At 40.5% G+C, this 24,383-nt stretch overlaps 1 protein-coding gene across 1 annotated transcript in view; it reads right to left on the reverse strand.

Annotated features, from left to right (window-relative positions):
- Positions 1-445: 445 nt before the first annotated feature.
- The window catches only part of GAD2 (glutamate decarboxylase 2), a 40,315-nt gene continuing 16,377 nt past the window's right edge, over positions 446-24,383 (reverse strand). Inside the window, exons 8-16 of the mRNA XM_066315982.1 lie at positions 17,445-17,524; positions 14,279-14,333; positions 12,711-12,827; positions 11,548-11,612; positions 7,700-7,778; positions 5,869-6,018; positions 4,015-4,122; positions 2,357-2,446; positions 446-1,722 (exon numbers count right to left, since the gene is read on the reverse strand). Coding sequence (XP_066172079.1) covers positions 1,549-1,722; positions 2,357-2,446; positions 4,015-4,122; positions 5,869-6,018; positions 7,700-7,778; positions 11,548-11,612; positions 12,711-12,827; positions 14,279-14,333; positions 17,445-17,524 — 918 coding nt within the window. The 3' untranslated portion in view covers positions 446-1,548. The remainder of the gene's footprint in view (positions 1,723-2,356; positions 2,447-4,014; positions 4,123-5,868; positions 6,019-7,699; positions 7,779-11,547; positions 11,613-12,710; positions 12,828-14,278; positions 14,334-17,444; positions 17,525-24,383) is intronic.

The following is a 24,383-nucleotide window of genomic DNA, read 5'->3' on the forward strand; positions in this document are numbered from 1 at the left end:
ACTGAATCAATACTCCATTTATCTATTTTAGATGAAATTAAACCCACATTGCACTTCGTATTTTGTCTTCAAGTATTTTAGAGACAGCAAAACCATATTGCTTTACAAACACAAGTTGGCCATTTAGACAAAGTTAAAACCAAAACTTTAGTAGGGTTATAAGTAGACAGGTCTAAGCTGCAGAACTCTTACCAACACTTCCAGATGCTGAGGGGAGAAAGGATAAATTTAAGTTTCCATGCAGAGACACCTCTAAAGCTAAGGAATGATGCAGCAAATAATTTCTGCGAGAGATGTGCCCATGGTTTCTAAAAAGGTTGTGAGGCTCTGTAGGGGATGTTCTTTGGCAGATGTAGCTATATCTTGACTTCATTGTAGACAAGGATGGAATCCTGCACTGTGAAAATCCTCTGACATAACAGTTTGTACTTAGACCCCATCCCTGTCACTCAGATTTAATTTAGGTCACATTTAATTTAGGTCTTGTCTTGCAGATCTGTTCTGTACATCTGTAAGAAGTCTTCACCTTCTTAATGCAGCTGTGAGGTTTTCAATGTAGTTTGGGACTGCTCACAGCAGAAATAGTTTTGAGGTAAGAATTTACTCAGATGTGACTTTTTTTTTTTTTTAAATAGGTTTTTATAACAGAACACAGAAGCCATCCAAATACAACCTTATTTCAGTCTTGGTTAGCACTGTATATTGATTGTGCGTCTGCTTAGGCCATGTGGGAAACATAATTAGGAATAATAGCATCCTATCGTTGTACTGTAATTGATCTTATTAAGTGGTTGTAAGAGCTGCAGTCCTCTTGAGGTTTTTCAGTAATCAACCCTGGAGATGTACAATCCATATGACATGGAGAAAGAATGTATTACGTGGGCTTGTCTTTTAAAATAAGCAGTAATAAATATTTGAGGCACCTCCATCAAAAGAAAAGAATCCCAGTTAATTTTCAGCTTCTGTCCTTGCAGTTTTATAACCCATATAAAATAAAAATATATAGTTTACAAAATAGGATTTTTTATATATATATATATATTTCCTTTTGTAAAACTATACTTATTTAAATACATTTGAAATGTTGCTATAGGTAAGTTAGAAATTCTGTTCTAATACTACGAAAAAGGCAAAATCCTTTCACTTTTAAACATACAGTATGCATATTCTGCATCTCACCACCCCCTCCCACTTCCCCTAATCTGATTTTATCATAATTTTGGGCAACTTTGGCATCATTCAGTCTGATTGCTGTTAATTTAAAATAATCACTGTGTTAAAATTTGGGGTAAAATTTTAAGTATCTTCTGGTCTTCCTTATTTGTTTCAATGAAGCTTTTTTTGTGCAGCTAATTATTAAGGAGGCATTCTAAAACTCAGGAAAGGACTTTAAAGGAGCCACGTTTCTTGATTTTAAACTGTACTCTACTCCAACGCCACGATATAGAAATAGATTTACTTTGGAACAAACTACAAATACATTCGCACAGTTTGTGACAACTTAATTGTCTACTTAGAGGTCCAGGAACAGACTTTCACACCCAGTTATTATAAATCTTGTCCCAGGCGTTCTATTTCATCAATCAGGAAATCAATGTCTTGGTGAGTGGCCGCAGGGTTGGAGATCACCATCCGGAAGAAGTTCACTTTGTCTCCCAGGGGCTGATAGCTCACCATGGTCGTGCCATACTCCATCATCCTGGCTTTTATCACTGGTGCCACCTGCAGTGCAACAGAAAGTAGGGGATGATGATGACTATTATTATTATTTTCATTATTACCATTATTTTCATTATTATCATCACTCTCATTATTATTAAAACAGAGTATACTTCCTTTCTTTATAGAGGATGGAGAGCTACAAGCAGCTGAAATGAAATTACATCCAATATTATTAAAAACATGAACCCCCAGCAAGGAATAAATGTCACACTGAAAAGACATTCAATTTATCCTGTTTCTTTGTCCTGCTCTTTAAATGACTCGGGAAATTTCCCACTGCTTCTTCCTCAATATTGCTGACAGGGACAGAGTAGCTGTTTTTTGTACTGTTCATAACATGGCTACAATTGTTTTCATATGCTGGGGTGCTGTAGTATTGTTGAGCTTTTGCTGCCCTTGCTGGGTTTAGTGACTGCAGTTCACAGTAGCTTCAGTACATAAAACCAGAGCAAATACGTGCTCTGGAGATCAGGCAAAGCCAGGGAATACCACACCTGGGGACCAGAGCAAGGTGGTGTCAGACTGGCCTGCAGTAAAACAACCATGGAGGTGTCATTTGCCAGAACCTCACCTTGCCCTGTGCCCTGGGAGATCCCTCTGGGGATTGCATGCCTGCAAGGGTTTCAGTGCTCACCTTCATCAGGCGGCTCGTTTTCTCTTCACTGTCCTCCATTCCACGCAGGCTGGGAGGTATGTACCAGAAGCAGACATTTGTGTGCTGAGGCTAAGCACAGAATAATAATAGTTTACATTGTAAGAAATGCTCGTAATATCTCAATTGCAATTAAATTCATGCCTTTCCTCCCTCTCATACATCATCTTGTGACAGCAGTCAATGGTTTTCATTATTGTGGTCCACTGAGAGTCATCATCATTATTAATGCAGAAAAGATAATTTTAAGCAATTTATTTCCAGGGTGTCAGATGCAGACACATCATCCAGCTGGGCAAATATATTTATGCCTTTCTGAAAGGCATCTGTATTTTGCAGCTCCTATCTCCTCCAGGGGCTGAAGGGATCGTGTGGCTAAGGCAAGAGTCTATTACAGATAATTTAGAGGTGAGGACCGTGTCATTTACTTTCATTACATGACAGAATAATATAGAATCTGATTCTGTAAACAGGAGCCACAGGTGGTGCATAAGACAGTCTAAGATTTTCTTACATTTAATGAAATTTATTACTTCTCAATTTGATTCAGCTAGCTGCTGTATTAATATGCATGCACCACAGCATCTTAGCTCATTTAACATCTATGGGAGCATTAAGCAGAAAGGCATAAAGTAAGAACTATTTGACAAGTTGTGCATTTTTCCAATCTCCCAACAGTTGCCTGTCTTGCTGTGTTCCTCTTTGCTGGATGCTAAATGTGTGTTACAGCAACTCCTCCTGCTGCCTGTTCCTTCACTCATCCTCAGACCCAGTGGACCAAATTCAGTGATGACGTGGGAGGCGGGGGAAATAAATTCCATAGTGGTATGTGGATATGAGCCTGCAATCTCTGAAGAAACATAGTGATGTTCATCCTTTCACAGTCAGAACACCAGCTAATTTTGTAACAGAGGTTTCTACCAGGCCTGCACCCAACCCTGACAAGTGAGAGGTTGTCCACGCAGCAATGGCCAAGCACAGCAGAGGTACAGCCACCCAACCCAGGCTGCACTGCCTTGCCCTGGGCACTGTGCTCCAGCCAAGCTCCTGGTATCCAGGGCTCCCATCCCAGCTGGAGTCTCTCCACATGACATGCGTGGTTATATTTGCACCTCAGACAGTGGTGCTACCTCTGGGTGCCAGCTGGGCTCCCAAGCAACATTAGCCCCTGCCCTGCTGCCTGCGCACCATGGCAGTAGGGACCTCAGTGCAGATGGTCCCTCCAGGCAACCACAGTGCCCCTGTCACTGCCCACCTAAGAATGCTGATAAAACTGCTCTGCACACCTGTCTTTTCAGAGCTGTGTGGTGTACTGTACTCCCACTCCTAACAGATCCCGCTATTAAGAAATTGAAACTTGTTTTTATAACATAAGAGCTGGTTCTCATTGTGCCTTTGTGTATTGTGTTAGGCTGAGATACTGGTGTTTAGTTTCAGCAGGGTTAATCTGAATAAACTGAACACTTAGGCACAGCTGCTGCATCTCCCTTGTTCCTTCATTCCATGAGGAAGAGAGGAACCTTTGCCACAAGGTTTTGCTTTCTGTCTCACGGTGTTTGATTTGACCTGTTGGTAGCATCCCGACAGATAATGAAGCAAACACTGTTGACCAACTAAGTAAAAGAAGTTGCACTACATACCTTTCCATCAAACACCATTTCATACCCTTCTCTGTTCTTTATTTTATTGTATAGGTATTCAGCAAGTTCCAAGCACTTATCAATTTGTGCTTCAAATCCTGTGGTTCCCTTTACAGAGAGATGAAGAAAACAAGTTACGTAAATCTCTGTTCTATGAAGTAAAATGGTAAAAGGACCATGCAATACTTGCCAACACATCAGCACAAGTCACCTTTCAGAAGTCTCTGTGAGATCAGTTAAGAATATGATTCTATGTCATGAAGGGCACTTTGATAAGCAGAGCTCATTTGTCTCCAGCTCTTGCCACTGACACCCCTACAACCAACTCTGCAAAATAAGCATCAGGTACTTGCTTGGTCCTCAGGAATATTTTGCTGAGAACCTGAATAGCACCTCAAAGAGTGCCTTTGGTAGATTTTGCAGAGGCTGAGGATGGTTTTGGATAGCTTGGGCTGGCAGAGAGAGGGGTCTTCAGAAGGTATTGAGTTCCAAACATGGGGAGTCTCCTGCTATTTACAGGATAGGGGATTTTCATCTTCCAGGAATGATATGCTGGGGAATTTCAAAGAATAATATTTTTCTTTTTCAGTTAAGCACAGAATGGGTAGACACACTTTTAGAGCCCAGTCTGATGCCCATGAAAATGCACACTTTGTTTAGATACTACTCTGCCTCTGTAGTGTTCTTCTCTCTTCTTTTCTAACAGATGCCATACAAACTCAGAAGCTGTGTTTTTAAGAGCTGCAGAAAAGCCTGCTTTTTCTTCTCTGGCAGAAGTCATAATCCTCTCTGTGACACCATAATTGTTCCTGCAATCACCAACTGTGATGCCTCAAACAAAGGATGCAGCTTCAAGAGGGAGGAAGGCGAATAAACAACTGGAATAGATAAACTCTTTAAGAAACACACATCCTATTTTGTAATGTTAATATTACAAGCAGAGTGTTTGGAGAGAAAAAGCAGTACAAGGCATATTGAAAAAATGGGCTTTAGGATAAATGTCTCTGAGTAACAGATGCATGTCCCTGCTAAATCTATTCTGGCAGTGCAGAACTGACTTAAAAGCCCATGTCATTATCCCTCTGTGTATAGAGATTTCAAAACAGAGTAGAGGTAGCCCTGGGAGAAAGGCTTGGAGTAAAAGAGGCATGTGGCTAAAATCGCCTGCCACTCCGCAGACCCCAGCTAGCACAACAGCTATTGCATCCTCCTTTAGAGACCTCCACATCTCCTCAGAGGTTTAATGAAGCACATGAGAATCTTCAAGGGTTTCTGGAAATGAAAACAGTGATGTCATCTCCTCTGAACCAACCTTAGGCAACCTGACATAATAGATTAAATAAATACACACAAGAACTTATTTAGCAATGTAGATAAAGCAATCATTAGAGCTGGTGTTTACAGATTTCCCAGGGAAGAGGTTTTGATGAGTTTTCCTCTACTCCTTCAGAAGATTACTTCATATCTACTGCATTCAATAAAACTAGGTATTCCAGCCTTGATTTGCCATGTTTAATTTCTGAATGTAATTAAAATATCTTTTTATTTCCAGAAATCTTTACAACAACATTCCTAGGTATATGATTTATGCTGTTAGACTCCTAGAGTTACACAAGGCAAATGCTATGCAAAGCCGTACAGTTCAAGTTTCAAAATCATGCGTGCTGCTTTGAAGCTCCATCGTTAAAAGTATAAAACCCCCAGAAAATAATAATGTTCTTTCTTCCATGTTATATATGTGAAATTCAGGTCAAGTATTTTCTAAAATTATGATTACAGAAAAAACAAAAACCTCTCAAGTGTATCTGGCGTACATGATTTTAATACAAACAAATGTGTGGCAGGCAGTCCTACCTTTGCCCTCCACATCAGCCATAGCTTGAAGACATCGACATGCCGTCCACACTGCAGAGCCTTGTCTCCCGTGTCGTAGGACAGGTCGTAGTGCTTGTCTTGTTGAAAGAGGTAGGAAGCATGCATTTGATTGCAACTCTGCATCAATCCCTTATGGACACAAAGACACAAGCACAGGGATGTTGGCACAGATTTGACTACACCTCTGAGGGTTGCTTTGGGTGAAAAATTGCAAACATCCAAATTCAGTCGAATATATGTCCAAGTGCAAAAGGAAGATCAAAAAAAGCACAAAACTAGACTTAAGTTGCTCAGTGAACTAATTCCTATCAGTGCCCAAGATGCCTTGGTACCTGATCCAGCAATGTGTAATCCACTCCTGGATCCAAATAAATTTTTAAAAAAGCTGGACATCGTGCTTCCTAGCTTTCTTATGCTTAACTTCATTTTTTGGATCTTGTCTTTTCTTCTTTGTTCTGGTTCCTTTTCCTCCTTTCCTTTTAAGGCTTTTTTTCTGAGTCAGACCAAGACAATTGGTGACTAATCTACAGAATATCACAGCAGTTTTCAATTGCTTTGGTCTCTAAAATTCTGATTTTTATTCTTTTCTTTCTTTGTAGGAAGAGTTCTTTTCTGCAAAGCCCTCAGCTGTAGACTGGATGCTTAAGCAATATAGAAAGCTTTGAACAAACAGAACAGCATATGGCCTTTAAAAACCCAGCTAAAGCTATTTCTGGGCAGCAACATACCATTCTAAGAGGTAACTGTGGGAGGGACAGAAGCCAACAAGGTGAGCAACCCTGGCTCATGAAAACTTAAGTTTTCCTTTTTAGCTTTTTAAGTAAAATGCAGAGAGCCACGTTCTGGCTCTAGTAAAGATCTCAACCAAGTTTATGGTATACCTTAGGGCACTTGCCTAAAATGGCAATTTCTAGTCATAGAAGAATCATAACATGGCTGTTTATCATCAAGTCTAATCTTTATGTGTAACTCAAAACTGAGATAGCAAAATAAGAGGGGAGGAAAAGGAATTGACTTTCTCCTAATCTGAACCATCTGTTCTCACTAGAAGTCAAGGATGGTACTGACTTCAGCTGGGCAGGCTTTGTCTTGGGGGACTGACCCAGAGGGCAAACAAAAGGCAGTTTCTCTCATCCTAAGTGCAATCACTTTGTACACAATCTGTTGTACAGCTGTTAGCAAAACAGCAACCAGCTTTTTGATGGCTGGTCTATTAAGTGGTGGCTGTACAGCAGCTGTCCCAGTAAGTGATGGTTTTATGAAAATTACAGGCTTGAAGGGTAATTCAAATTCTAGCACTAAATGAAATGTCTACTTTTTATTCCAAGTGCACTTCCCGTTCCATTTTTACTTCCCTGTGCCCCCAAGTGGATATATAGACCAAAGCTGGGTAGGAGTGTCATAGAAAGTGTAATGATGCCTCGATTCTGGACTAAATGTTGTACTGCATGTAAACCATGACTTTCACCCCAAGAGGACCAGAGTTTGCCTACAGTTGTATCTTATGCTACACAGCAACTAGTGGGGTTACACAGGTTTGCAGCCACAACTTAACCATGGACATTTAGAATGGAAAGTCACAAAACTCTGTACAGATATTGCCATTGATTACCTCATTTTTGCCAGACATTTGCTTCAATTCCTTTTGCAGTCACAGCTGAAGCATGTGAATAGGGGTCTTTTCTCAGTTCCTGTTATAATCCTCATCACATTACAAGTATTAGCTATGGCACAGTGATGAAAAAATATCCAGGGTTTTCAGAAGTAAAATGCCAGAAAGAAGCATAGAAGCATGTATATTGTGACATACCTCTTCTCTTACTAGCAGGGCTGAACACTGCAGTGGGACGCCCATCATCTTGTGAGGGTTCCAGGTTACTGAGTTAGCCCTGGGACAGAAAACCACATGAAACTCAGACATTGTACTATGTGATGAAACCCCAGAGGCATTTAGAAGTAATTAGAATAATATCGAGCATGTAGAAATACTCACTTCTTTCTTTTTCTGAGCAAGCAAAGCTGAAAATAATCATGGCTGATATTAGGAAAGCAATTCCTTCACAGGGGACCTAATCCACTCCAGTTGGCTTTTGGATGACAATCCTGGCAATTTACCACAGGATAATTGCTCTATTCAGTAAATTTAATCAGTATTAAACTTTCTGGGGAGTCATCTATACTTTACAAACATAGGGCAAACTTCCTAAAAACACACACTTGATTGATGAACTTTCTAAAACTGCAATTAAAGAAACAGATAGGAAGCTGGCAACCTAGCAGCTCTCCCTCCCTCTGATTCCAGTTTCAGCAAGATTTTAGTAATTACCTCACACAGGCGTTTTAAAAAAATTCCTTGAAATTCTTCTGGGTATCACTAAGTCTCTGAGTAACCTGGAAAACCTGGCCCAAAGTGATTTTTCTTGTTGCTCTGATGATGGCAAATTTTCATACCTCCTTAATTTTTGCTTGGCTACAGCATTTCAAACAACTACAGTAAGAAGCATAGAACTGCCAGAAGAGTCTGATCCTGCCTCTGTTCAGGATACATGTGCTGGAAAAACTGCTGACAGCCTAAGTTTTGGGAACAAACAGAGAGCTGACACAATATGGTCTAGAGAAGAGGCATTTGGGACTGTGGGAAGGGCTGAATGGAAGATTGTCCAGTTGTTTATTATTTTAATTCTGTGTTGTGCTTAACTGCCTACTTTATAATTAGTATTGTTACATATGATGAATTAGCTGATAAATGCATATAGTTGCATCCTATCTGGCAAGCTATCAAGGACACATTGTGCACATGATTTCCTCTAGTGCAGGGATTTGTATTCTGATGGTATAAATCAGTCAACTGAGGCATGTGAAAAAACTCAAAGAGCCCAGGACACACTTGCAGGTAACACTGATGTAAACAGAAGTAAGCATGTTAAAATATAGTTCCTTTGTAGGACTTGGAGACAGTGTTACAGGTTTATGCACCTCCTGCCAAATTGCTTCCACTCCTTCAAAGCGAGCAACTTCAACATTCACATGGACATCAGGCAGTACTTCTGTGCTTTCTTCTTCGCTTCCATTTAAATGGGACTCTGCAAGTGCCTGATGCAAAATCTGTAGGGAACAGCCTTCCACAGGCAACATCTGGCCACTTGGCTTGGCTTTTTGAGTATTTGGCAGCTCAGAATTTAATCAGCTCAGTCAGTCATCTGATTACAACACCAAAGCTAATGGTTCTGAACATCCACTCAGGTCTATGAATTTCCCTTGATATGATACTTTTAAATTTTATTTGTGCCGATGCAAAATCAGCCAGAAGTTCTTTAAGAGACCTCTAAATAACCATAGAGGTATACATTTTCTCAAGCAAAAGGGTTACTTACTGACAACGGCCAGATGTGAATTATCTGTCTAAAAGATTTATTTTACTCTGTGGCACTTGCTTACCTAATGAGATACCAACTGCACACAGAAAAATAATTAATTATGTAAAATAAAAAAAATCTACCATTTTTCATTTGTTATTTGTTATTTTGGGCTTCTGTCATCAGTATGTGTTTGAGGAAATTGCTGACCAAGGCAAACAGTGAGGTAAAGAACGTACAGGAATCCACAGGCGTTTTCCAAAAGCATATCATATTTGCCCAAATAACTGAGCACCAAGAACCTATGTGAATTTTTGGCTGTTGGTCAAAGATAGAAAAAAAAGAAATATTTTTCTTTTACAGATTTCAAATATATGACAGGAGAGATTCATGACTGGCAGAATTTGGTCCTGAGCCATCATTAAATCCAGACTGATACAATCACTGACCAGCCACCGCCCTGGGAAGGATGCTCAGGCCCTCTGTGGGAGCACTCACTCACTGCACACATGACTTTCTCATGTAGCTGTCACCCCTTGCCTGAGCCTCTGGACGGGGCACACCAAGCTGGAACTCCTGATGTTGGCCAGACCTATCTGCTCCACACACTGGGACTCGTGCTTCCTTCAGGGAACCTTCCAGCACCTTGAAATCTGCCATGGGGAGACTGGAGGGCATGGTAATGACAGTCCCACAACTCGTCCTCCTGTGGCAGGAGTATTTTCTTCTGTTACCAGAAGGATGTGAGTACTCAGAGCACAGAGTGCTGCAGGAAATGTTCCCTCTCCCATCAAATGTGAGTAACAGCTTCAGTTCTCTTCTACTCAGACCTGTGATGACTCCATTATCTACCACGAAACAGAAAGGTCCATAAAAGGTCTGCTCTAAAGATTCCCACAGTTGACAAACTGAAACGACCCACTGTGTCCAGCAAGCAGAGGAACAGCATGTAAAGTAACAAATTTCCTTAATTCACTGCCTCAATATTGAGATGGTGCTTATCAAAGCACTTAATAAAATCCAGTGGAGTTCTGGATCTAAAGCCTATTATGTGGAAAATGTTCCAAAGTAGATTTAACCTGAAATTATCATTCCAGCACAATCTGGTCAGCAATTTGGGAGGCAAGCCCTTTGTTTCATACTCTGCTCTCACAGGCAACGAGGTAGATTTTTGCTTGCTGGATATTTGGGTGTACATCTTTTTAATGCATTATATGTAAGTCTGGAGTGCTTTAGGCAGTCTTGACTAAATGAAATTCATAGAATCATTGGCTGCTTTCCAGATTTTGCATGAGAGATGTATGAGAAAAGAACTGAGTTATCAAGGTATCCTCCTAATCTCCAGGATCAGGATGAGGAAGTTGTTTGTAATTTTAATTGGCAAGGAACAGCAATTTGATTTAGTGATAAAGAAGGAGGAAGGAAGTAATGATTTACTCTCAAACATCATGAGCTTCAGTAAGTACAGAAATGCAAGTGACTCCACCTAGCCCAGTATACTGCCTCTAGAAAGTGGACTAAATGGGTGACTGGGAAGAATGCAAAACAGGGCAAGCACCTATGAACTTTCTCTGAGTACCCTCTGAGCTTCCACTCATTTGTGGCTCATAGAAATCCTGAAAGGTTTTTGTCTTTCCTTGAATGTAGATAAACCTCAACATCCTATAGAAAGCATTTCTATGTCTTAACTAAATGTTTCTGAGTAAGCAGCTGTTTTTAAGTTTAAGCTCAGTCCTTCCAGCCTGGACTAGCATCACTTATGTTCATCTGCATTATCTCCAATGTTTATGAGGTCATGACTACAACTGTGTATATATCCAGACACAGATTTACTAAAGACAACAATAACACAGTCTGGAGAGAGCTATTCTCTCCAGAAGTGACAGAGCAGGACATCTGTCCTAACTGCAGGTGCACCCACATTTTATACTTGAAGTTTTGTACTTCAGTGTAAAAGACCTACAAGATTCACTTCTTAGAGGAATGAAATTGCTAGTTCATGTTAGATGCTGAATCAGAGAATGCTGCAGAAACAACTGTGGACCTGTGAATGTATGGTGGGAGAACAGAGAAACAAGCACGACATGTCTGCTGTTTATACCACAAACCAAATTGCCACACTACTGTAGCACAAAGGTACCCTGCAATGCTGCTTCAACTGGAAGGACAGCTTATATGATGTCTCCCAACTGTATCTCAGAGATAACATTGATCCTTAATTTTTACAGACATTGCTATGGTAATCACAAGTATGTTAAAATGCATTTAATAAATGTCTTTTATTGATATTAATAAATCATACCTTTCAATGCCATTTAACTTCCATTTGTGTTTCCTGGACATCAGGAGCCCACCACCCCATGCTCCCTGGAAGGCAAGACACATTATCTTAATGAGAGCTCTGCTCTCCTCCGTGATGACAGCTGTGTGTTCCCATCAGTTTGGGACCCTTTTTATCTCGCTGACGTGGCACATTCCAAAATGACCAGGCAGATGGGGCCTGAGGCATGAGCTGTGACGACAATTTTCTTTCAGTAGCTTGGAAGCAGTGATTAATAGCCCCTAATCTGGGCACTCACCCTTATCATCTGCAAAGCCCTCTCTTGCCCCCCTGACACCGGCACATGGGGCTGCCCCACACTCTAATTAATGACTTGCAGATCTGTTCCTGGGTCAGTTGCATATTCTCCTGTAGTCAGTAAGTTATAATAACAAACCAGGCTGGGATCTCAGCTACTCTGGGGGATTTCCATCATATTTTGGACCCACTACTGCTTGCCCTCTACTCATTTGCCTTCCTCACAGAGATCTGAGAACTGCAACTGAGGAGTATTTAAAATAGATACGAATTCTTCCTTTGAATGGACTGATTTTGGATGACACAGTAATGAAAAATCAAGACTCCCAAACCTAAGGGAAGTCAATTACCAAGCCTTTTTGGAGAAGGGATTTGCAAAAATTACATAGAAGGTATTCTAGGGCTGAAAGATGATCCTTCAGAAGGATTTCTTGGCAAGAGCCTGGATAAAGCTAAGTAGCCAATCTGATAAATTTCCCTAGCACTTGCATTAACCTCATCAGCAATTTGCAGTACTTTATTCCAGACAAACGTATCCTTTTCCTTATGTATTTATTTTGCAGCTGCTGCAGAAGCTGAGCCAGTGCTCAGTACGCTTCTTATTTATTTCTTTACTAATGGCGTTTAAAGATAAAGCTGAAAGCCAAAAGCACTCAAACTAGGTCATCTTTAGTGTCCCAGTTGCTACAAGTACAACTACAGTCACAGCTCCTAAAATATCCCCCTGACCTGAGCCTTTCAGAGGAGTGGGAAGTCAGTGCTTGGATGTTAGACTTAATTACAGGAACTAAATACAATGGGTTTTGTACAAGATGACACTCTCCAAAATGAATAAATTAATGTTAATACACCTTGTAATCCAGCCCTCCACATATGATGGTACTTACATCCACGTGCATCCAGACTTTGTATTTCTTGCAGATGTCTGCAATAGCTATGAGAGGATCAAATGCCCCATACACTGTTGTCCCAGCTGTGGCACTCACCAGAAAAGGAACAAATCCCTGCAAGAAAGCAGACAACGTTATGCATGGCCAGAGTGCTGCAGCCCCCTTATCCCGCGGCAGCCCCAGCTCCCCTGGTGCTGCCCCCACAGCGACCCCACAAGTGTCTCCCAGAGGACATCCCCGCTGTGTTACGCTGGTTTTCTCCACGTTTCGACGCCAGCGACGTTATAGTTTCCACCTTAAGGTGGCAGCAAACTTCCAAACCAGTTCCAAATCCTCCATTTATTAGGATGCGTGAGACAGGTAAGGGCTCAACAGAACAATTCTGCTTCACACCACCTGCTTGAAACAAAAAACTCTGCGCTGCAGGATGTCACATAAACAAACCTCAACCAGGCACCACAGTGAGAGAAGCATTTCTGGCGGACTGTGCCCTGGGCTGCATTGCAATTATCCCCGTGAGTGTCTGGCCATGTGGTGCCCCAGTTTTGTCAGTGGGAACATCGTGTCCGAGGGTGTCTCCTGGGGCAGTGGGCAGGGGAGCCGTGGGGCTCACTGCCAGCCCCATCCCGCATGCAGAGCAGGGAGCAGCTTTTCAAAGGTAAAAGCAGCAGCCCCCACAGAGGCCAGGGACCATCTCTTGTATTCCCTCTGCTAAATGCTGTGCCTCACAGCAGAGCACTCACCAGCCATCACTTCTGCACCACGAGACCAGGGGTCTGCTAGAATTTATACCAGTGTTTAATTTAAATTTCAGTTTTAGTTACACTGATTTCATAAGGAGTACTTAGAGGTCAAGAGTGGGTGCTCTGTTTTGCAGAACTGGGGTTCAAACCATCAAACAAGTCCAAACTTCCTTCTGCAACAGTCAGTAGGTCAGTGGCACCCTACTGTCAGTTTGCCTTGTTTTTTTATCTACTGTATTGCTTTTCTTGGAAAAAATGTGCTTTTAATGAAGATTTGTGTTATTAATCAGCTTTGGCTGCTGTGTGTCTGCTGAATATAAATGCTGAAAGCACAGGGCTGAGTTCATTGCACACTTTAATCTGTTTGAATTCTAGTTTCTCTTAGAACAAATACAAAAGTGTGTGCATTTTTAGAGATATGTGGATTTTAGTTTACCCTCAATTGATTTGGTGAGTTTATGGAAAGGGTTTTCAATGCACTGGAATAAAACAAATTCCCCAAAATGATTACTCTGGTTTTCACAATATTCTGCTGAGAAGCTGCATCATAGGCTGATGATATAAAAGAGGAGGATGTTATGCAAAACATCATACAAAATGAAAGCCAAATAGCTCATGGATATTATAAAGCAACTCTAAACCTATTTTCTCAGCAACTCTTGCCTCACTAATTGGCAGGCTACATTTCTAAGAAATAAATCAAAACTTAATGAGCAAGCCTATGTTGTTTTACCAAGGAAACCAAACAACTGGCTTTACCATTCTCTGTTTTTTTTTTTTTTTTTTTTTCTTCTTTGGAAGCAGAAAAGCTGGTAAACTTACTTTTTGTTTGGCTTCAACAATTCTTCTTTCAAGGTCTGATGGGATCATTTTCCCTCTGGAGCAAAAGAGAGTTGTATCAGTAACTTGATCTTGAAATCAACTTTTGCTGTTACTTCTTCACTTAATAGGAAACCCAAAGAACGAGCAAAGTGACTTTTTTGCCCATGAGTTGTGCTGCATTGAAGAGCACAGAAAGACTCTGTCCATTAGTCTGAGTTTCTACCCTAATTGTAGAGTCAATACATTTGCATCAATATGGTGATGGTAACAGAGGAAGTGTCTCGTGGCCACCCCATTAAAGACTGATGCTGCTCCTTGGAGCCACTTGGTCCTGTCTGAAGGTACAGTCCTGGGAATAAGCTTCAGCCTTCCAGAGAGAGGCTCAGCCCAGCATCTCAAGAAGTTCACTGGGTGCCAAATCCCATGGTCCTCTCTCAGCAGGCACAGAAAATGCCAAGCTGCAAGGCCTTGAGCAGGGCAACTCATCTGGGCTGTCAGCAGCGGTCTCTGTGTTTTCTTCAAGGGATGAACTCATTCCAGGGTGACTTTTCCACAATTTCATGAATTACATGTTTGCATTTTCTGGAAGCAGGGTGTGAGAAGCTGCCAGTCTAGACTTGCTAAATGTCCTGTCAGGCTCTTTGTACTGACTGTATTTGCAATACCTCCAGTATGAACCATCTACTTCAGATTCAAACTCAGTCATGTAAGGCTTGAAGGCTAATTTAGGAAATCCTGTAAATTAACTAGGTGCAGCATAAAACAGTGCTGATACTGAATATTAAGGCCATGGGTTTTCTTTGCTTTAAACACAAGCAAGTCTATAAAAGAAGAGGCAGCATGAATACCAGCAATACAAACATGATAGATCCCCATGTTACAGAAATAACGTCTTCACCGGCTTTGAATGTTGTACATTTAAATTCATATAAATTTTTAAAGATTTTTTCAGATTTTTTTCTTTCCCATGGCCCTCATTTCCTGCTGCTATAAAAAAAGAACTTTAATTAAAGCTCAAAATGAAGTTACATGGAAACTAATAAACCTATCAGTTTTAGTTTCATTTTGCATAAAAACCCTTGACCTGTTTTCATGACATTTGGATGCATGTCCTTTTAAAAAATTATTAATTTATTGTAGTAAGACGTTATTGACTCTGAAAGTTTATTGACTCTGAAAGTTTTCCATCTTCACACAGCTTACAGTAAGATGGTATTTATTTCAGCAGAAATGGGTTTGTACTGATGAGTTTTTTTGCAAAATCTCTCCTGCACATTCAAAACACTAACATACTGAAATAATAACTAAAAATAAAAAAGCTCCAAAAATCTAAACATTAACCCTGATTTTTCTTGCAGAAAAAGTGTGAGGAAGGTCTAAAGAGTATTCAGCTCCTTGTGAGCTCCCCTCAGACACATGTACATGTTCAGAGAAAAGCAGTAGTAGTCTTATCCTCAAAAAAAGTTCTTGGGATCACTAGAGGAATAATGAAAATAAAACCATGTCGAAGGAGAGCAATGAGTTGCTCATCAAGACGTAATATAGATGCTGATCTTTAATAGTTTCTGATTTAGTAAGCTTGTGCATAGAAATGTACACAGAACCGGGCCAATGCTTTCACTGCCCAATTTTTTTTACCAAAGCCAGTGATTATCCAGCCCCATGGCTCATCAAAGAGATGCAGGAATTCATGCCAGAGAATGCAATACCCAAGCAATGTCAGGTTTTACCAGCTAAACAAGGCAAACTTGGCAGCTGTGGGTCAGAATGGGGAAGAGCCACTAGAAAATATGCTTGGTCATACTGAAAATATCAAAAAGTTATCAGTGCACTCCTTCACCCTTCCACAGGCCCACATCTTCACAGAGGGTCTTCTCAACCACACCAGCCCATTTCCTGTGCAAACAATTTGCTCTGTCCCTGTGCTGTCTGTGAGATATACAGGAATCCTGCTGTTTACTTCAGCGTGGGCAGGCCAACCATTGTGGTCTTCACAGCAAACCATCATACTGAATTGGCACAAGAAGAAAAAGAAGACACGGCTTCATTGATCCGCATCCATCTCTGGTGAACAAAAACAATTGGGGATTTATTTTGGTATGTGCTTGTTGTTCTGACGTCATTAAATCCTCTTCAAGGTGTGTTCAGTCTTTTGTTAATAAAGAGATAATAGGACCATAAGTCAATACGCAGGCACTGTGATTAGCACTGTAAATTGCTTATTTGATGCTTGGTTTTTAATGTGGGTGCAGAGTATTTTGATAGTAGAAAGCCTTCCATTTCTGTTAGAAATGTAATTGATTCAATACCTTGTAACAATGAGGGACTAAAATAGCATTTTCTATTGGAAAGACTCCACAGAACCAATAGGAATTGTTCTAATATTTTTTTGTCCCATAGAAAACATTTTCCCTAAACTAGAAAATTTTTATCATAACATGTTGATTTTGTTTATATAACTTTTTCTCAAAATGGGTTTTCACAGAGAATTGAAACCTTTTAGTTGGGTGAGTTAATCAAGGAGTTATCTACCATCCTTTTTCAGAGCCCGTGGGAGTTGCAGATTAGTTGCCTCCTGTGCTGTTGGTTTCCACGGACCCCCATCCTCCCCAGCCTATGCTTCCCACAATGCTGCCAAGATCCTTCTCTTCACATCCTATCACAAACAAGTCCCTATCAAGAGCATTGAGGAAAATGCAATCCGGCTGAGAAAGATGGTGGGGGCATAGGGTAATAGAATTCTATAAACAAATGCTCCTAAATATTTTATTCCTATAAAAGGCCCACTTCCGCTATTTTAATGCATCAAAACTGAGAGTCTGATTTGACCAAAACAAGCTTCCTCCTAGTTTCTTAGCACAAAATGTAAAGAATGATATTAATTTGATATCCTGTTTCACATCAGAATGAAAGAGAAAAAATATCAGAAATCTCTGAGGAAAGGAAATTTTAAGATTTTTTATGATCTCCAAAAATGATCTCCATAAAGAAGCTACCAACAGAGCCAGTTTCTCAAATGTGATAAATCAGTGTAAAGCTGCTGAAGATAACAGTACTATGACAGATTATACCAGCTGTTGACCACATCCTACACACCCTGAGATGAGCACCTGATGATCCTCTGTTATGCACCACAAAAAAAGCTGTATGTGACATCTTTACTTACCTTTCATCACATCTAATCAAAATCACACTATCTGTACCAATACCCAAGGCTGCAGCTCCTTTCTTCACAGAAAAGTGACTCTGAAAAAATACATTTATTATTATTTATTGGTTTTATTGTTTATTATCTAATTTAATATAAAACACTACCCTCTTGCAAACCCTTCAGCAAGAAGTCCCACGAGGCAATAATTACATTCAGAGCCCTTTTGGAAACTGATCACTGTAATTTGAGGCTTCAAAGCAGGTCACTACCATCAAGTAGAGAAACAGCAATCACTCTAATCTAGGTTTACTCCTGGAATATTACACACACAATTGTGGTCAATACTGGACCTTGATGCATACCTGCAGCTTCTATTGCTCCGACAGATTCAGCTACGAGTTTGATTTACTGAAACAAAATAGTCTTACCTAGAGAATTAATTTAGTTTGTGATGTTTAGTGTAATGTGCTACAATGTATCTTCTGCCCAAATAATACACTTAGAGGAATGAATATAGGAAGCCTAATTGTGATCTCATGCCAGTGGAAGCCAGTAGTAACTCGTACTAATAAACAGACCTACTGAAGTTTAAAATCAGAACAGAGCTATTAAGTAAGATTATTAGTTAATCTGTGTGGACAAAATAAAATGTGGAAGTTGCATACTGGAGTGCATGTTGGCCTCATTTTCTTGTGCTCAGGACTTAGTTCCTGAGCCACTGTTGGTGTGTAATTCTAAATTAAACCCCAGTGATTATGATAATGTGACTGTTTAATATCAAATTATAGCTCCAAGAATCTGATTTTGTATTAACTCAAATCCAGCTGTTAACAATACTGTCCACAGTAATTTTAACTACAGATTATGAAATAATAAAAAAATGGAAATTCTTTAGTTACTACAGTACCATTAGCTAAGGATGTAACACTAGAAAAAAGATCCAGAAGATAAAAGACTCACAAGGCTTTTTAAGTGTCCAGAATGTTAAAGAAGAAAGGAAGACCTAGTTTGCAGATCACAAAGGAAAGAAGTAATCACTACTGCTTTGTCAAAGGAGTATTAGCAAGCAGCAGAGAGCTGTAGGGAAGAGACTGGCACGATGGTTCCACGTGTGGACTTCACTTACAGGCCATGAGGGCACAGATTCACTGCATGCTAAAGGGCTCTATACATAGTGAACACTTTGAAAACTACAGTAATTCTAAGCCAACTTAATGAAAGAGGAAGAAGAGAAGAAGAACAGCAACATGTACACCAAACTGAAGAAGTGAAAAACCTCTGTGTTTTAAAAATTGCTCAGGGAATAGTTTTTATTGAGTCTTGACTGCTATGGTTAAGAATGCTATGGTTAAGAGTTTCCAGTACAGATTTCTTTTTTTATACGCCTGTATTCTTATAATTTTGCCTGAAATTCTTAATGTTTCATGATGTCTGCTTTTTTAATATCCAGAGATTTTGAAGAAGTTCAGACTGCTCTTAAGTCATGTGTCACTGATACATGGACAATTTGAAAATGCTTCCTCAGGTAAGTAGTTTTAATACTACATTTATTTCTTAAATGCACTGGGTTGGTTCATCTTTTCCCCATGGGATATGGCTGCAGTGTACAAACAATGTGTATTGAGCAACCACTGAACACGTTGCCTAGGTGTAAAATCAGTTTTTGAAGTCCTAGTACAGCAAATCACCCCAGCCTCTGAACTAAGCACACTCTGAAATGCAAACAAGCACGCATTGGGACTGACTCTGGAATTAACTGATGATAAATGAAATGCATACCCATCACCTAGATGGGCCACAGGGGGTTTATGCCTGTGCTTAAGTGTTCTGCTGTGCTAGGCCTATTTCCTAGCAGGTAGCCTAACCAAGCTGGCATCATCAAGTGGGCTTCCTCTGCATTCTGTGGGGAACAGGCATCTCCAGGAAAAGATTCACCCAGCGTAAGGTGGCTGGTTTGGAGTGGGTGCTGAACGACATCAGGTGAAGAAATTCCCACCCTTTCTCTCTGAACCAAGTCCTGTGATATCCCCTGTGAGAATGGGAAGTGTACAGCATCTGCAGCCATCAGTGCTCCAGACACTGCAGATGTTTGACACCCAGACACCATCCAGCCTATTAAAACCACTGGTCACTGCTATGTTCCTCTAGGAGTTTGCTCTGTTGTTTTTCTAGCTGGGAGTCAGAAAGTGCTAGGAGGTATTTAGACACTGAACATCAGTGACAGCCATCACATTGACATTTTTCATGGCATGCTATTTACTTCACAAAACTGAATTTTTGAACAAATGCATTTCCATGAGTTTCATCAGCTTCACTAAATTCATTGGGCTTTTCCCCAGCACAAAAGCACTGTAGATGAAAGCTTGGATTGTGACCAATCCACAAACCTCGAAACATCAAAGATACAGAAGTCTGTTCCCAGCACTGTGGACAGCCCCGAGCCCTGGTGGCAGGGAGTGAGCAGAGTGCACCTCTATGGGGCAGCAGTGCAGCTTTCTGCGAGTGGAGAGGAGGAGGCCATGACATGGCTATTGGCAGGAGGAGGCTTACAAAAAATTCCCAAGTTTAGGAAAGTATCTTGGAACGTTACAAAAATTGAAAACAGAGAAAAATATTGCCAGCATAATGACAGTTCAGTGATATGCTATATGAAGATAGAATTGAACTCATATACTTAAATTTTTTTTAATCTGTTTTTCAATCATGTATTACACAAACTGATGTGCAAATACTGGGTGACGTAAATATATAAAAACAGGTAGATATTTAGGAGCAAAGAGTCACAGAAATATTTCACTGGAGTTTGAGTCCATGACATACATTCATTAATTTTGCTCCTTACCCCACACTAGTTAAAAAAGATTTACTGTTGTAATTGGTTTTTCTACTAGAAAACAGAACTGTTCAAAGTACCTTAAAAAAGAAAAGACAGATTTAAATGGTCTACTATGAGGAAGGAAATTAAGGCCATGTGCTCAAAGGCATCTATTGGAATATGGCCAAGCTCAGCTGCCTTGCTAAGAAGTCTCATGGCACTGCTAAAAGAGCACTGGGGAAAAAAAAAAAATGAATGTAGTACTGATAGCTCAGTTGCCTGAAGGCTTTTTACAGACTGAAGGGAATTCAGCAGTCAGGAACCAAAACTGGTTTACAGATAAATTGGGATGAAATACAGAAGTCTGTGCACAGAAGGGCAAACGCAATTACAATTTCTAGACAAACTCTCAATATGAAATGGCTCAACCTGTGTATACAGTCACAGATATATGACTGCTATAATGTTTTCAGGTTTTAGGGCAATACCACAGGAATTACTCCAAGTGCTTGAGAGGCTCTGAAAGACCAAGGATGAAAGCAAAATAGAAAAAATATAGTTGTAGGACCAAAGAAAATTTTCACAATGTTAAGTATTAAACTTTGGTTTAGTATACCTGTCATGGTGCTGAAAGTTTGGTTGCCTGTGTAATATAATAGTAAACACAGAAAACTATAAAAGTCGAAGAGATGAAAAGGTTTGCAGAAATAAACCTGATCAGACAGAACTATTCACAGATGATTTAACTGGGCTAACAAGGAAGGGCATTAAAGGCAACTCCTTTGCAAATACCAGGGCCACAGACTTTTCAGACATGCCAAGAAGGGAGCTTGAACACCATCTTTCACAACACAGCTGTGTAAGAGTTACACAGATCTGAAGCCTCATGGTGGGAGAACCAGAGAACAAAGGGAGGACAGGTGCAGGCTGCCTGATGCCAGTCCTGAAGGAAAAGCCAGGCTTGGAACGGCTGGAATGTCTGGAGTTTCACCACTGTCCTGGGGTTGCAGACAGAGGAGGATGCACATCTGGGAATGGGCTGTCACTTTGGCTTCCTGGCTTCCTCCTTCCCTCTCTTCACACACTGCAAAGGGTGCATGGAATACTGCAAATAACATCCCCAATAGAGAGGAACCTAATTTGTGTATGGAAAGAATGTGGTAAAATTCAATGGTGAAGGAAAAGGTACAGATATTAGTGACTAAGATTGTATTGATGGTCAGAAAAAAAATATTGGTAACTCTGAGTCAGGGGAATTTTCCCTTTATCTAAAATTTAAAATGCTGTTAGGTATAGGTTTGTTCCCCAGAGAGCCATTTTTACATGGTTAGCTTTGTAAGCTAGAGACAGTGGAAATGTATTACATGTACAATAATGAATAGGCCCTCTGGAAAATGGAAGAATTAGAATAATTAAAAATGCTATGATGCTGAAAAGTACATCATTGTTATCTAAAGTGCTTCAATATACAGATGCCTCTATTTTTATAGCTTGCTAAATTACTTGCTCATCATCTGGCATGGTTGAATCTGTCACGAAGAACCATCCTAATGCCATGAGCCCCACAGGGCATGGCTGTTTTTTCAGACTGCTGTTTCTCCTTGCTTACATAAATCTGGAGTGGCATGAGCTTTGTGGAGGTGGCTTATCAGTAACCAGTTCCCAAATGCTGAGCCAGCTAAGACATCCTGCAGCTGAAACTCCCCTGAGGTCAGTCACTGACAGCCTCGTGTCCAGGAGATCTGGACCCCCAGCTTCACCCCATCACCAGCTATTCACCAGCAAAGAAGGTGAACACACCTTCCTCTTCACCTCTCCTTGGGCTATGAGCATTGTGCAATTCCTGGATGTGTAGGCTGGGCTGTTTCTCTCTTAATAATCCATAAATGTGTGGCTAGTCCAGGCTTGGTGTTTGGGCTCCCACAAAAGTGAGGGGAAGAAGGTACCTCCAGAAGGCACACTGATCTCTAAGGCTTTGGCATCTGTTTTAGACTGAAGGTGAGTTTTCTTCTGCAGATCTTGCTCTTTTTTATTTGCCATAAAAAGTGTATAGACTAACTCAGATTAAATGTTTACACTTCAGGTGATTAACATTAAGCAACATGAATCCTATCTTTATCATCTAATTTCAAGCTAGAGCTTCTCCTTCAATTACCTACAAAAAGAGCATACTGTGTCCTATCCAAATTTTAAATACACTGTAATGAGAGATATATTTGCTATGTTTTGATTTACTATTGCTATTCCGTTTTTAAAGTTACTTGTTAGTATCAGGAGAGAAATGAGAATATTAATGCTTCTGAACATACTAGTACATACATCTTTGGCATTTTTGAAACACACAACTTTATGCTGCTTTTCTAATCAGAAAGCTTCATTTGTTTTTTTTCTAGTGCAGATAGTTTTGCAGCACTGTATGTGATAAGAAATGTTGCACTGAGTTCAGGAGGATACTGCGGCAGTGTAAAAGCCACTAGGTAGTGACCAGATGGAGGACTAGACTTAAATGACTATTTTCTCATTTAGTGCACTAGAGCACTACTTTTCTAGAAAACACTTTTACTTTGATTTGAATGGTGTTACCTGAACTAAGCTGTTCCTCAAATAAGATCAAATTTTCACTGCTTCCCCCGGGTTCAAATACCATAAAATTTTTTTCTAGTTATTATGCAGAAAGTAATGCAAAGAAAAAATGTGAGAATCCATCAGCCTGATTTTAAGTTTCCTTAGGTGGAAACAAATCTAATTCCTACTTACTCTGTATGCCCAGAGAGTAATTCACAGCTTTGTAATATATGCTACCGAATAGAAAACAGGACTTCCAGGCTCCTCAAACCTTTCTCTTGAAACAGCACCTCACACAACCCCCCTTGGACTACTTCTGGCAGGAGGCAGTTCTGCAAAGCATCTCCTAAGTTGCAGGGACAGAGGGCAACACTACATATCATGGAAGTGGTATACTGGAGATCAGATTTGCCTTCATTCTACACTGAAACCAACCCAAAATCTATGTCCTGTGTGAAATGGTCTATTATCAAGCTACAGACACCGAAGTCACTTTTTAATTTCCTTCTGCATCAGCACCAAGAAGCTTCATTGTAGGCTTCTGAAACTGTTCAGATAAAAACTTCCCAAAGCCACTCTTCTCCCACAGATACTGGAATCGTTTGACACATTCCCTGCAACTAATGGGGCTTATCCTCAAAGGGAAAAGGTGATTTATTGCTAACTGCCTCCTCTGATCTAGCTGCTGTGTGGATGCTGAGTGCACTTCTGCTGGGAGGGTGAGCCCCCACCACTCCGGACAGGTCAGCTCTCCCAGTGCTCACCCAGAGGATGAGGTCCCTCCAAGTGGGTCCTGCTGTCTACACTGCTGATACCTGGAGAGCCAACAGACCCCTCCTTCAGTCATTACATAGCAGAGCTGCACTCCTAGTGAAGTCTTCAGGAGCAGCTATTTCAACACAAGAGCAGTGCAGATGGAGAGATGCCAGAGGCAAGGAGATCCTCTTCTGTGTCCTCTAACTGGGTGAAGAGGTCCCTTATTGCCAGATCAGACTCAATCACCTGCCAGTTCTTGACTTTGCATTTTGTTTTCTAAACCTATAATAAGGCATAGTGTTGCTATTCCATCACTGAGCACCTGACAAGAAGTTCCTTCATAGGGGGCTTCTAGATGAGTAAGAAAGTAAGAAAGCTGTTGTGAGCTACATGAGAACAGTCTTGCTGGGTTGGAGAACAGAGTAGGCAAAAAAATTTTCTGTCTTTCTGTAGCCCTGGTTCATGCCTGAGATGTTTTAGTTTTCTGAAATTCTTTTCCCAGGGAATTTTCTGTAAACAAGAGAAGAGTTTTTGTAAACTGTACTTTGTTTTCATTCTTTCCCTAGGAGGGACTTCTTGATGTCCCTCTGGTCTGACCAATGTGATTGAAGAGGTTTGTCTTCTTGTCACCAGTCAAATTGGCCTTTGTAAAAAAGTATATAAGGGAGACACATCCCAAAAATAAAGGAGTCATTTTCAGCTTTCTGAAATCAAAGTCTTGTGTTGTTGCAGTGTACAACAGCATCATCTTTTCAATTATGACCAGCATTTGTTTCATTCTCTGAATGGTGGATAAAGCCCACACAGTCCCTAATTAA

Source organism: Sylvia atricapilla, chromosome 1, assembly GCF_009819655.1.
Source record: "Sylvia atricapilla isolate bSylAtr1 chromosome 1, bSylAtr1.pri, whole genome shotgun sequence".
Lineage (NCBI taxonomy): Eukaryota > Metazoa > Chordata > Aves > Passeriformes > Sylviidae > Sylvia > Sylvia atricapilla.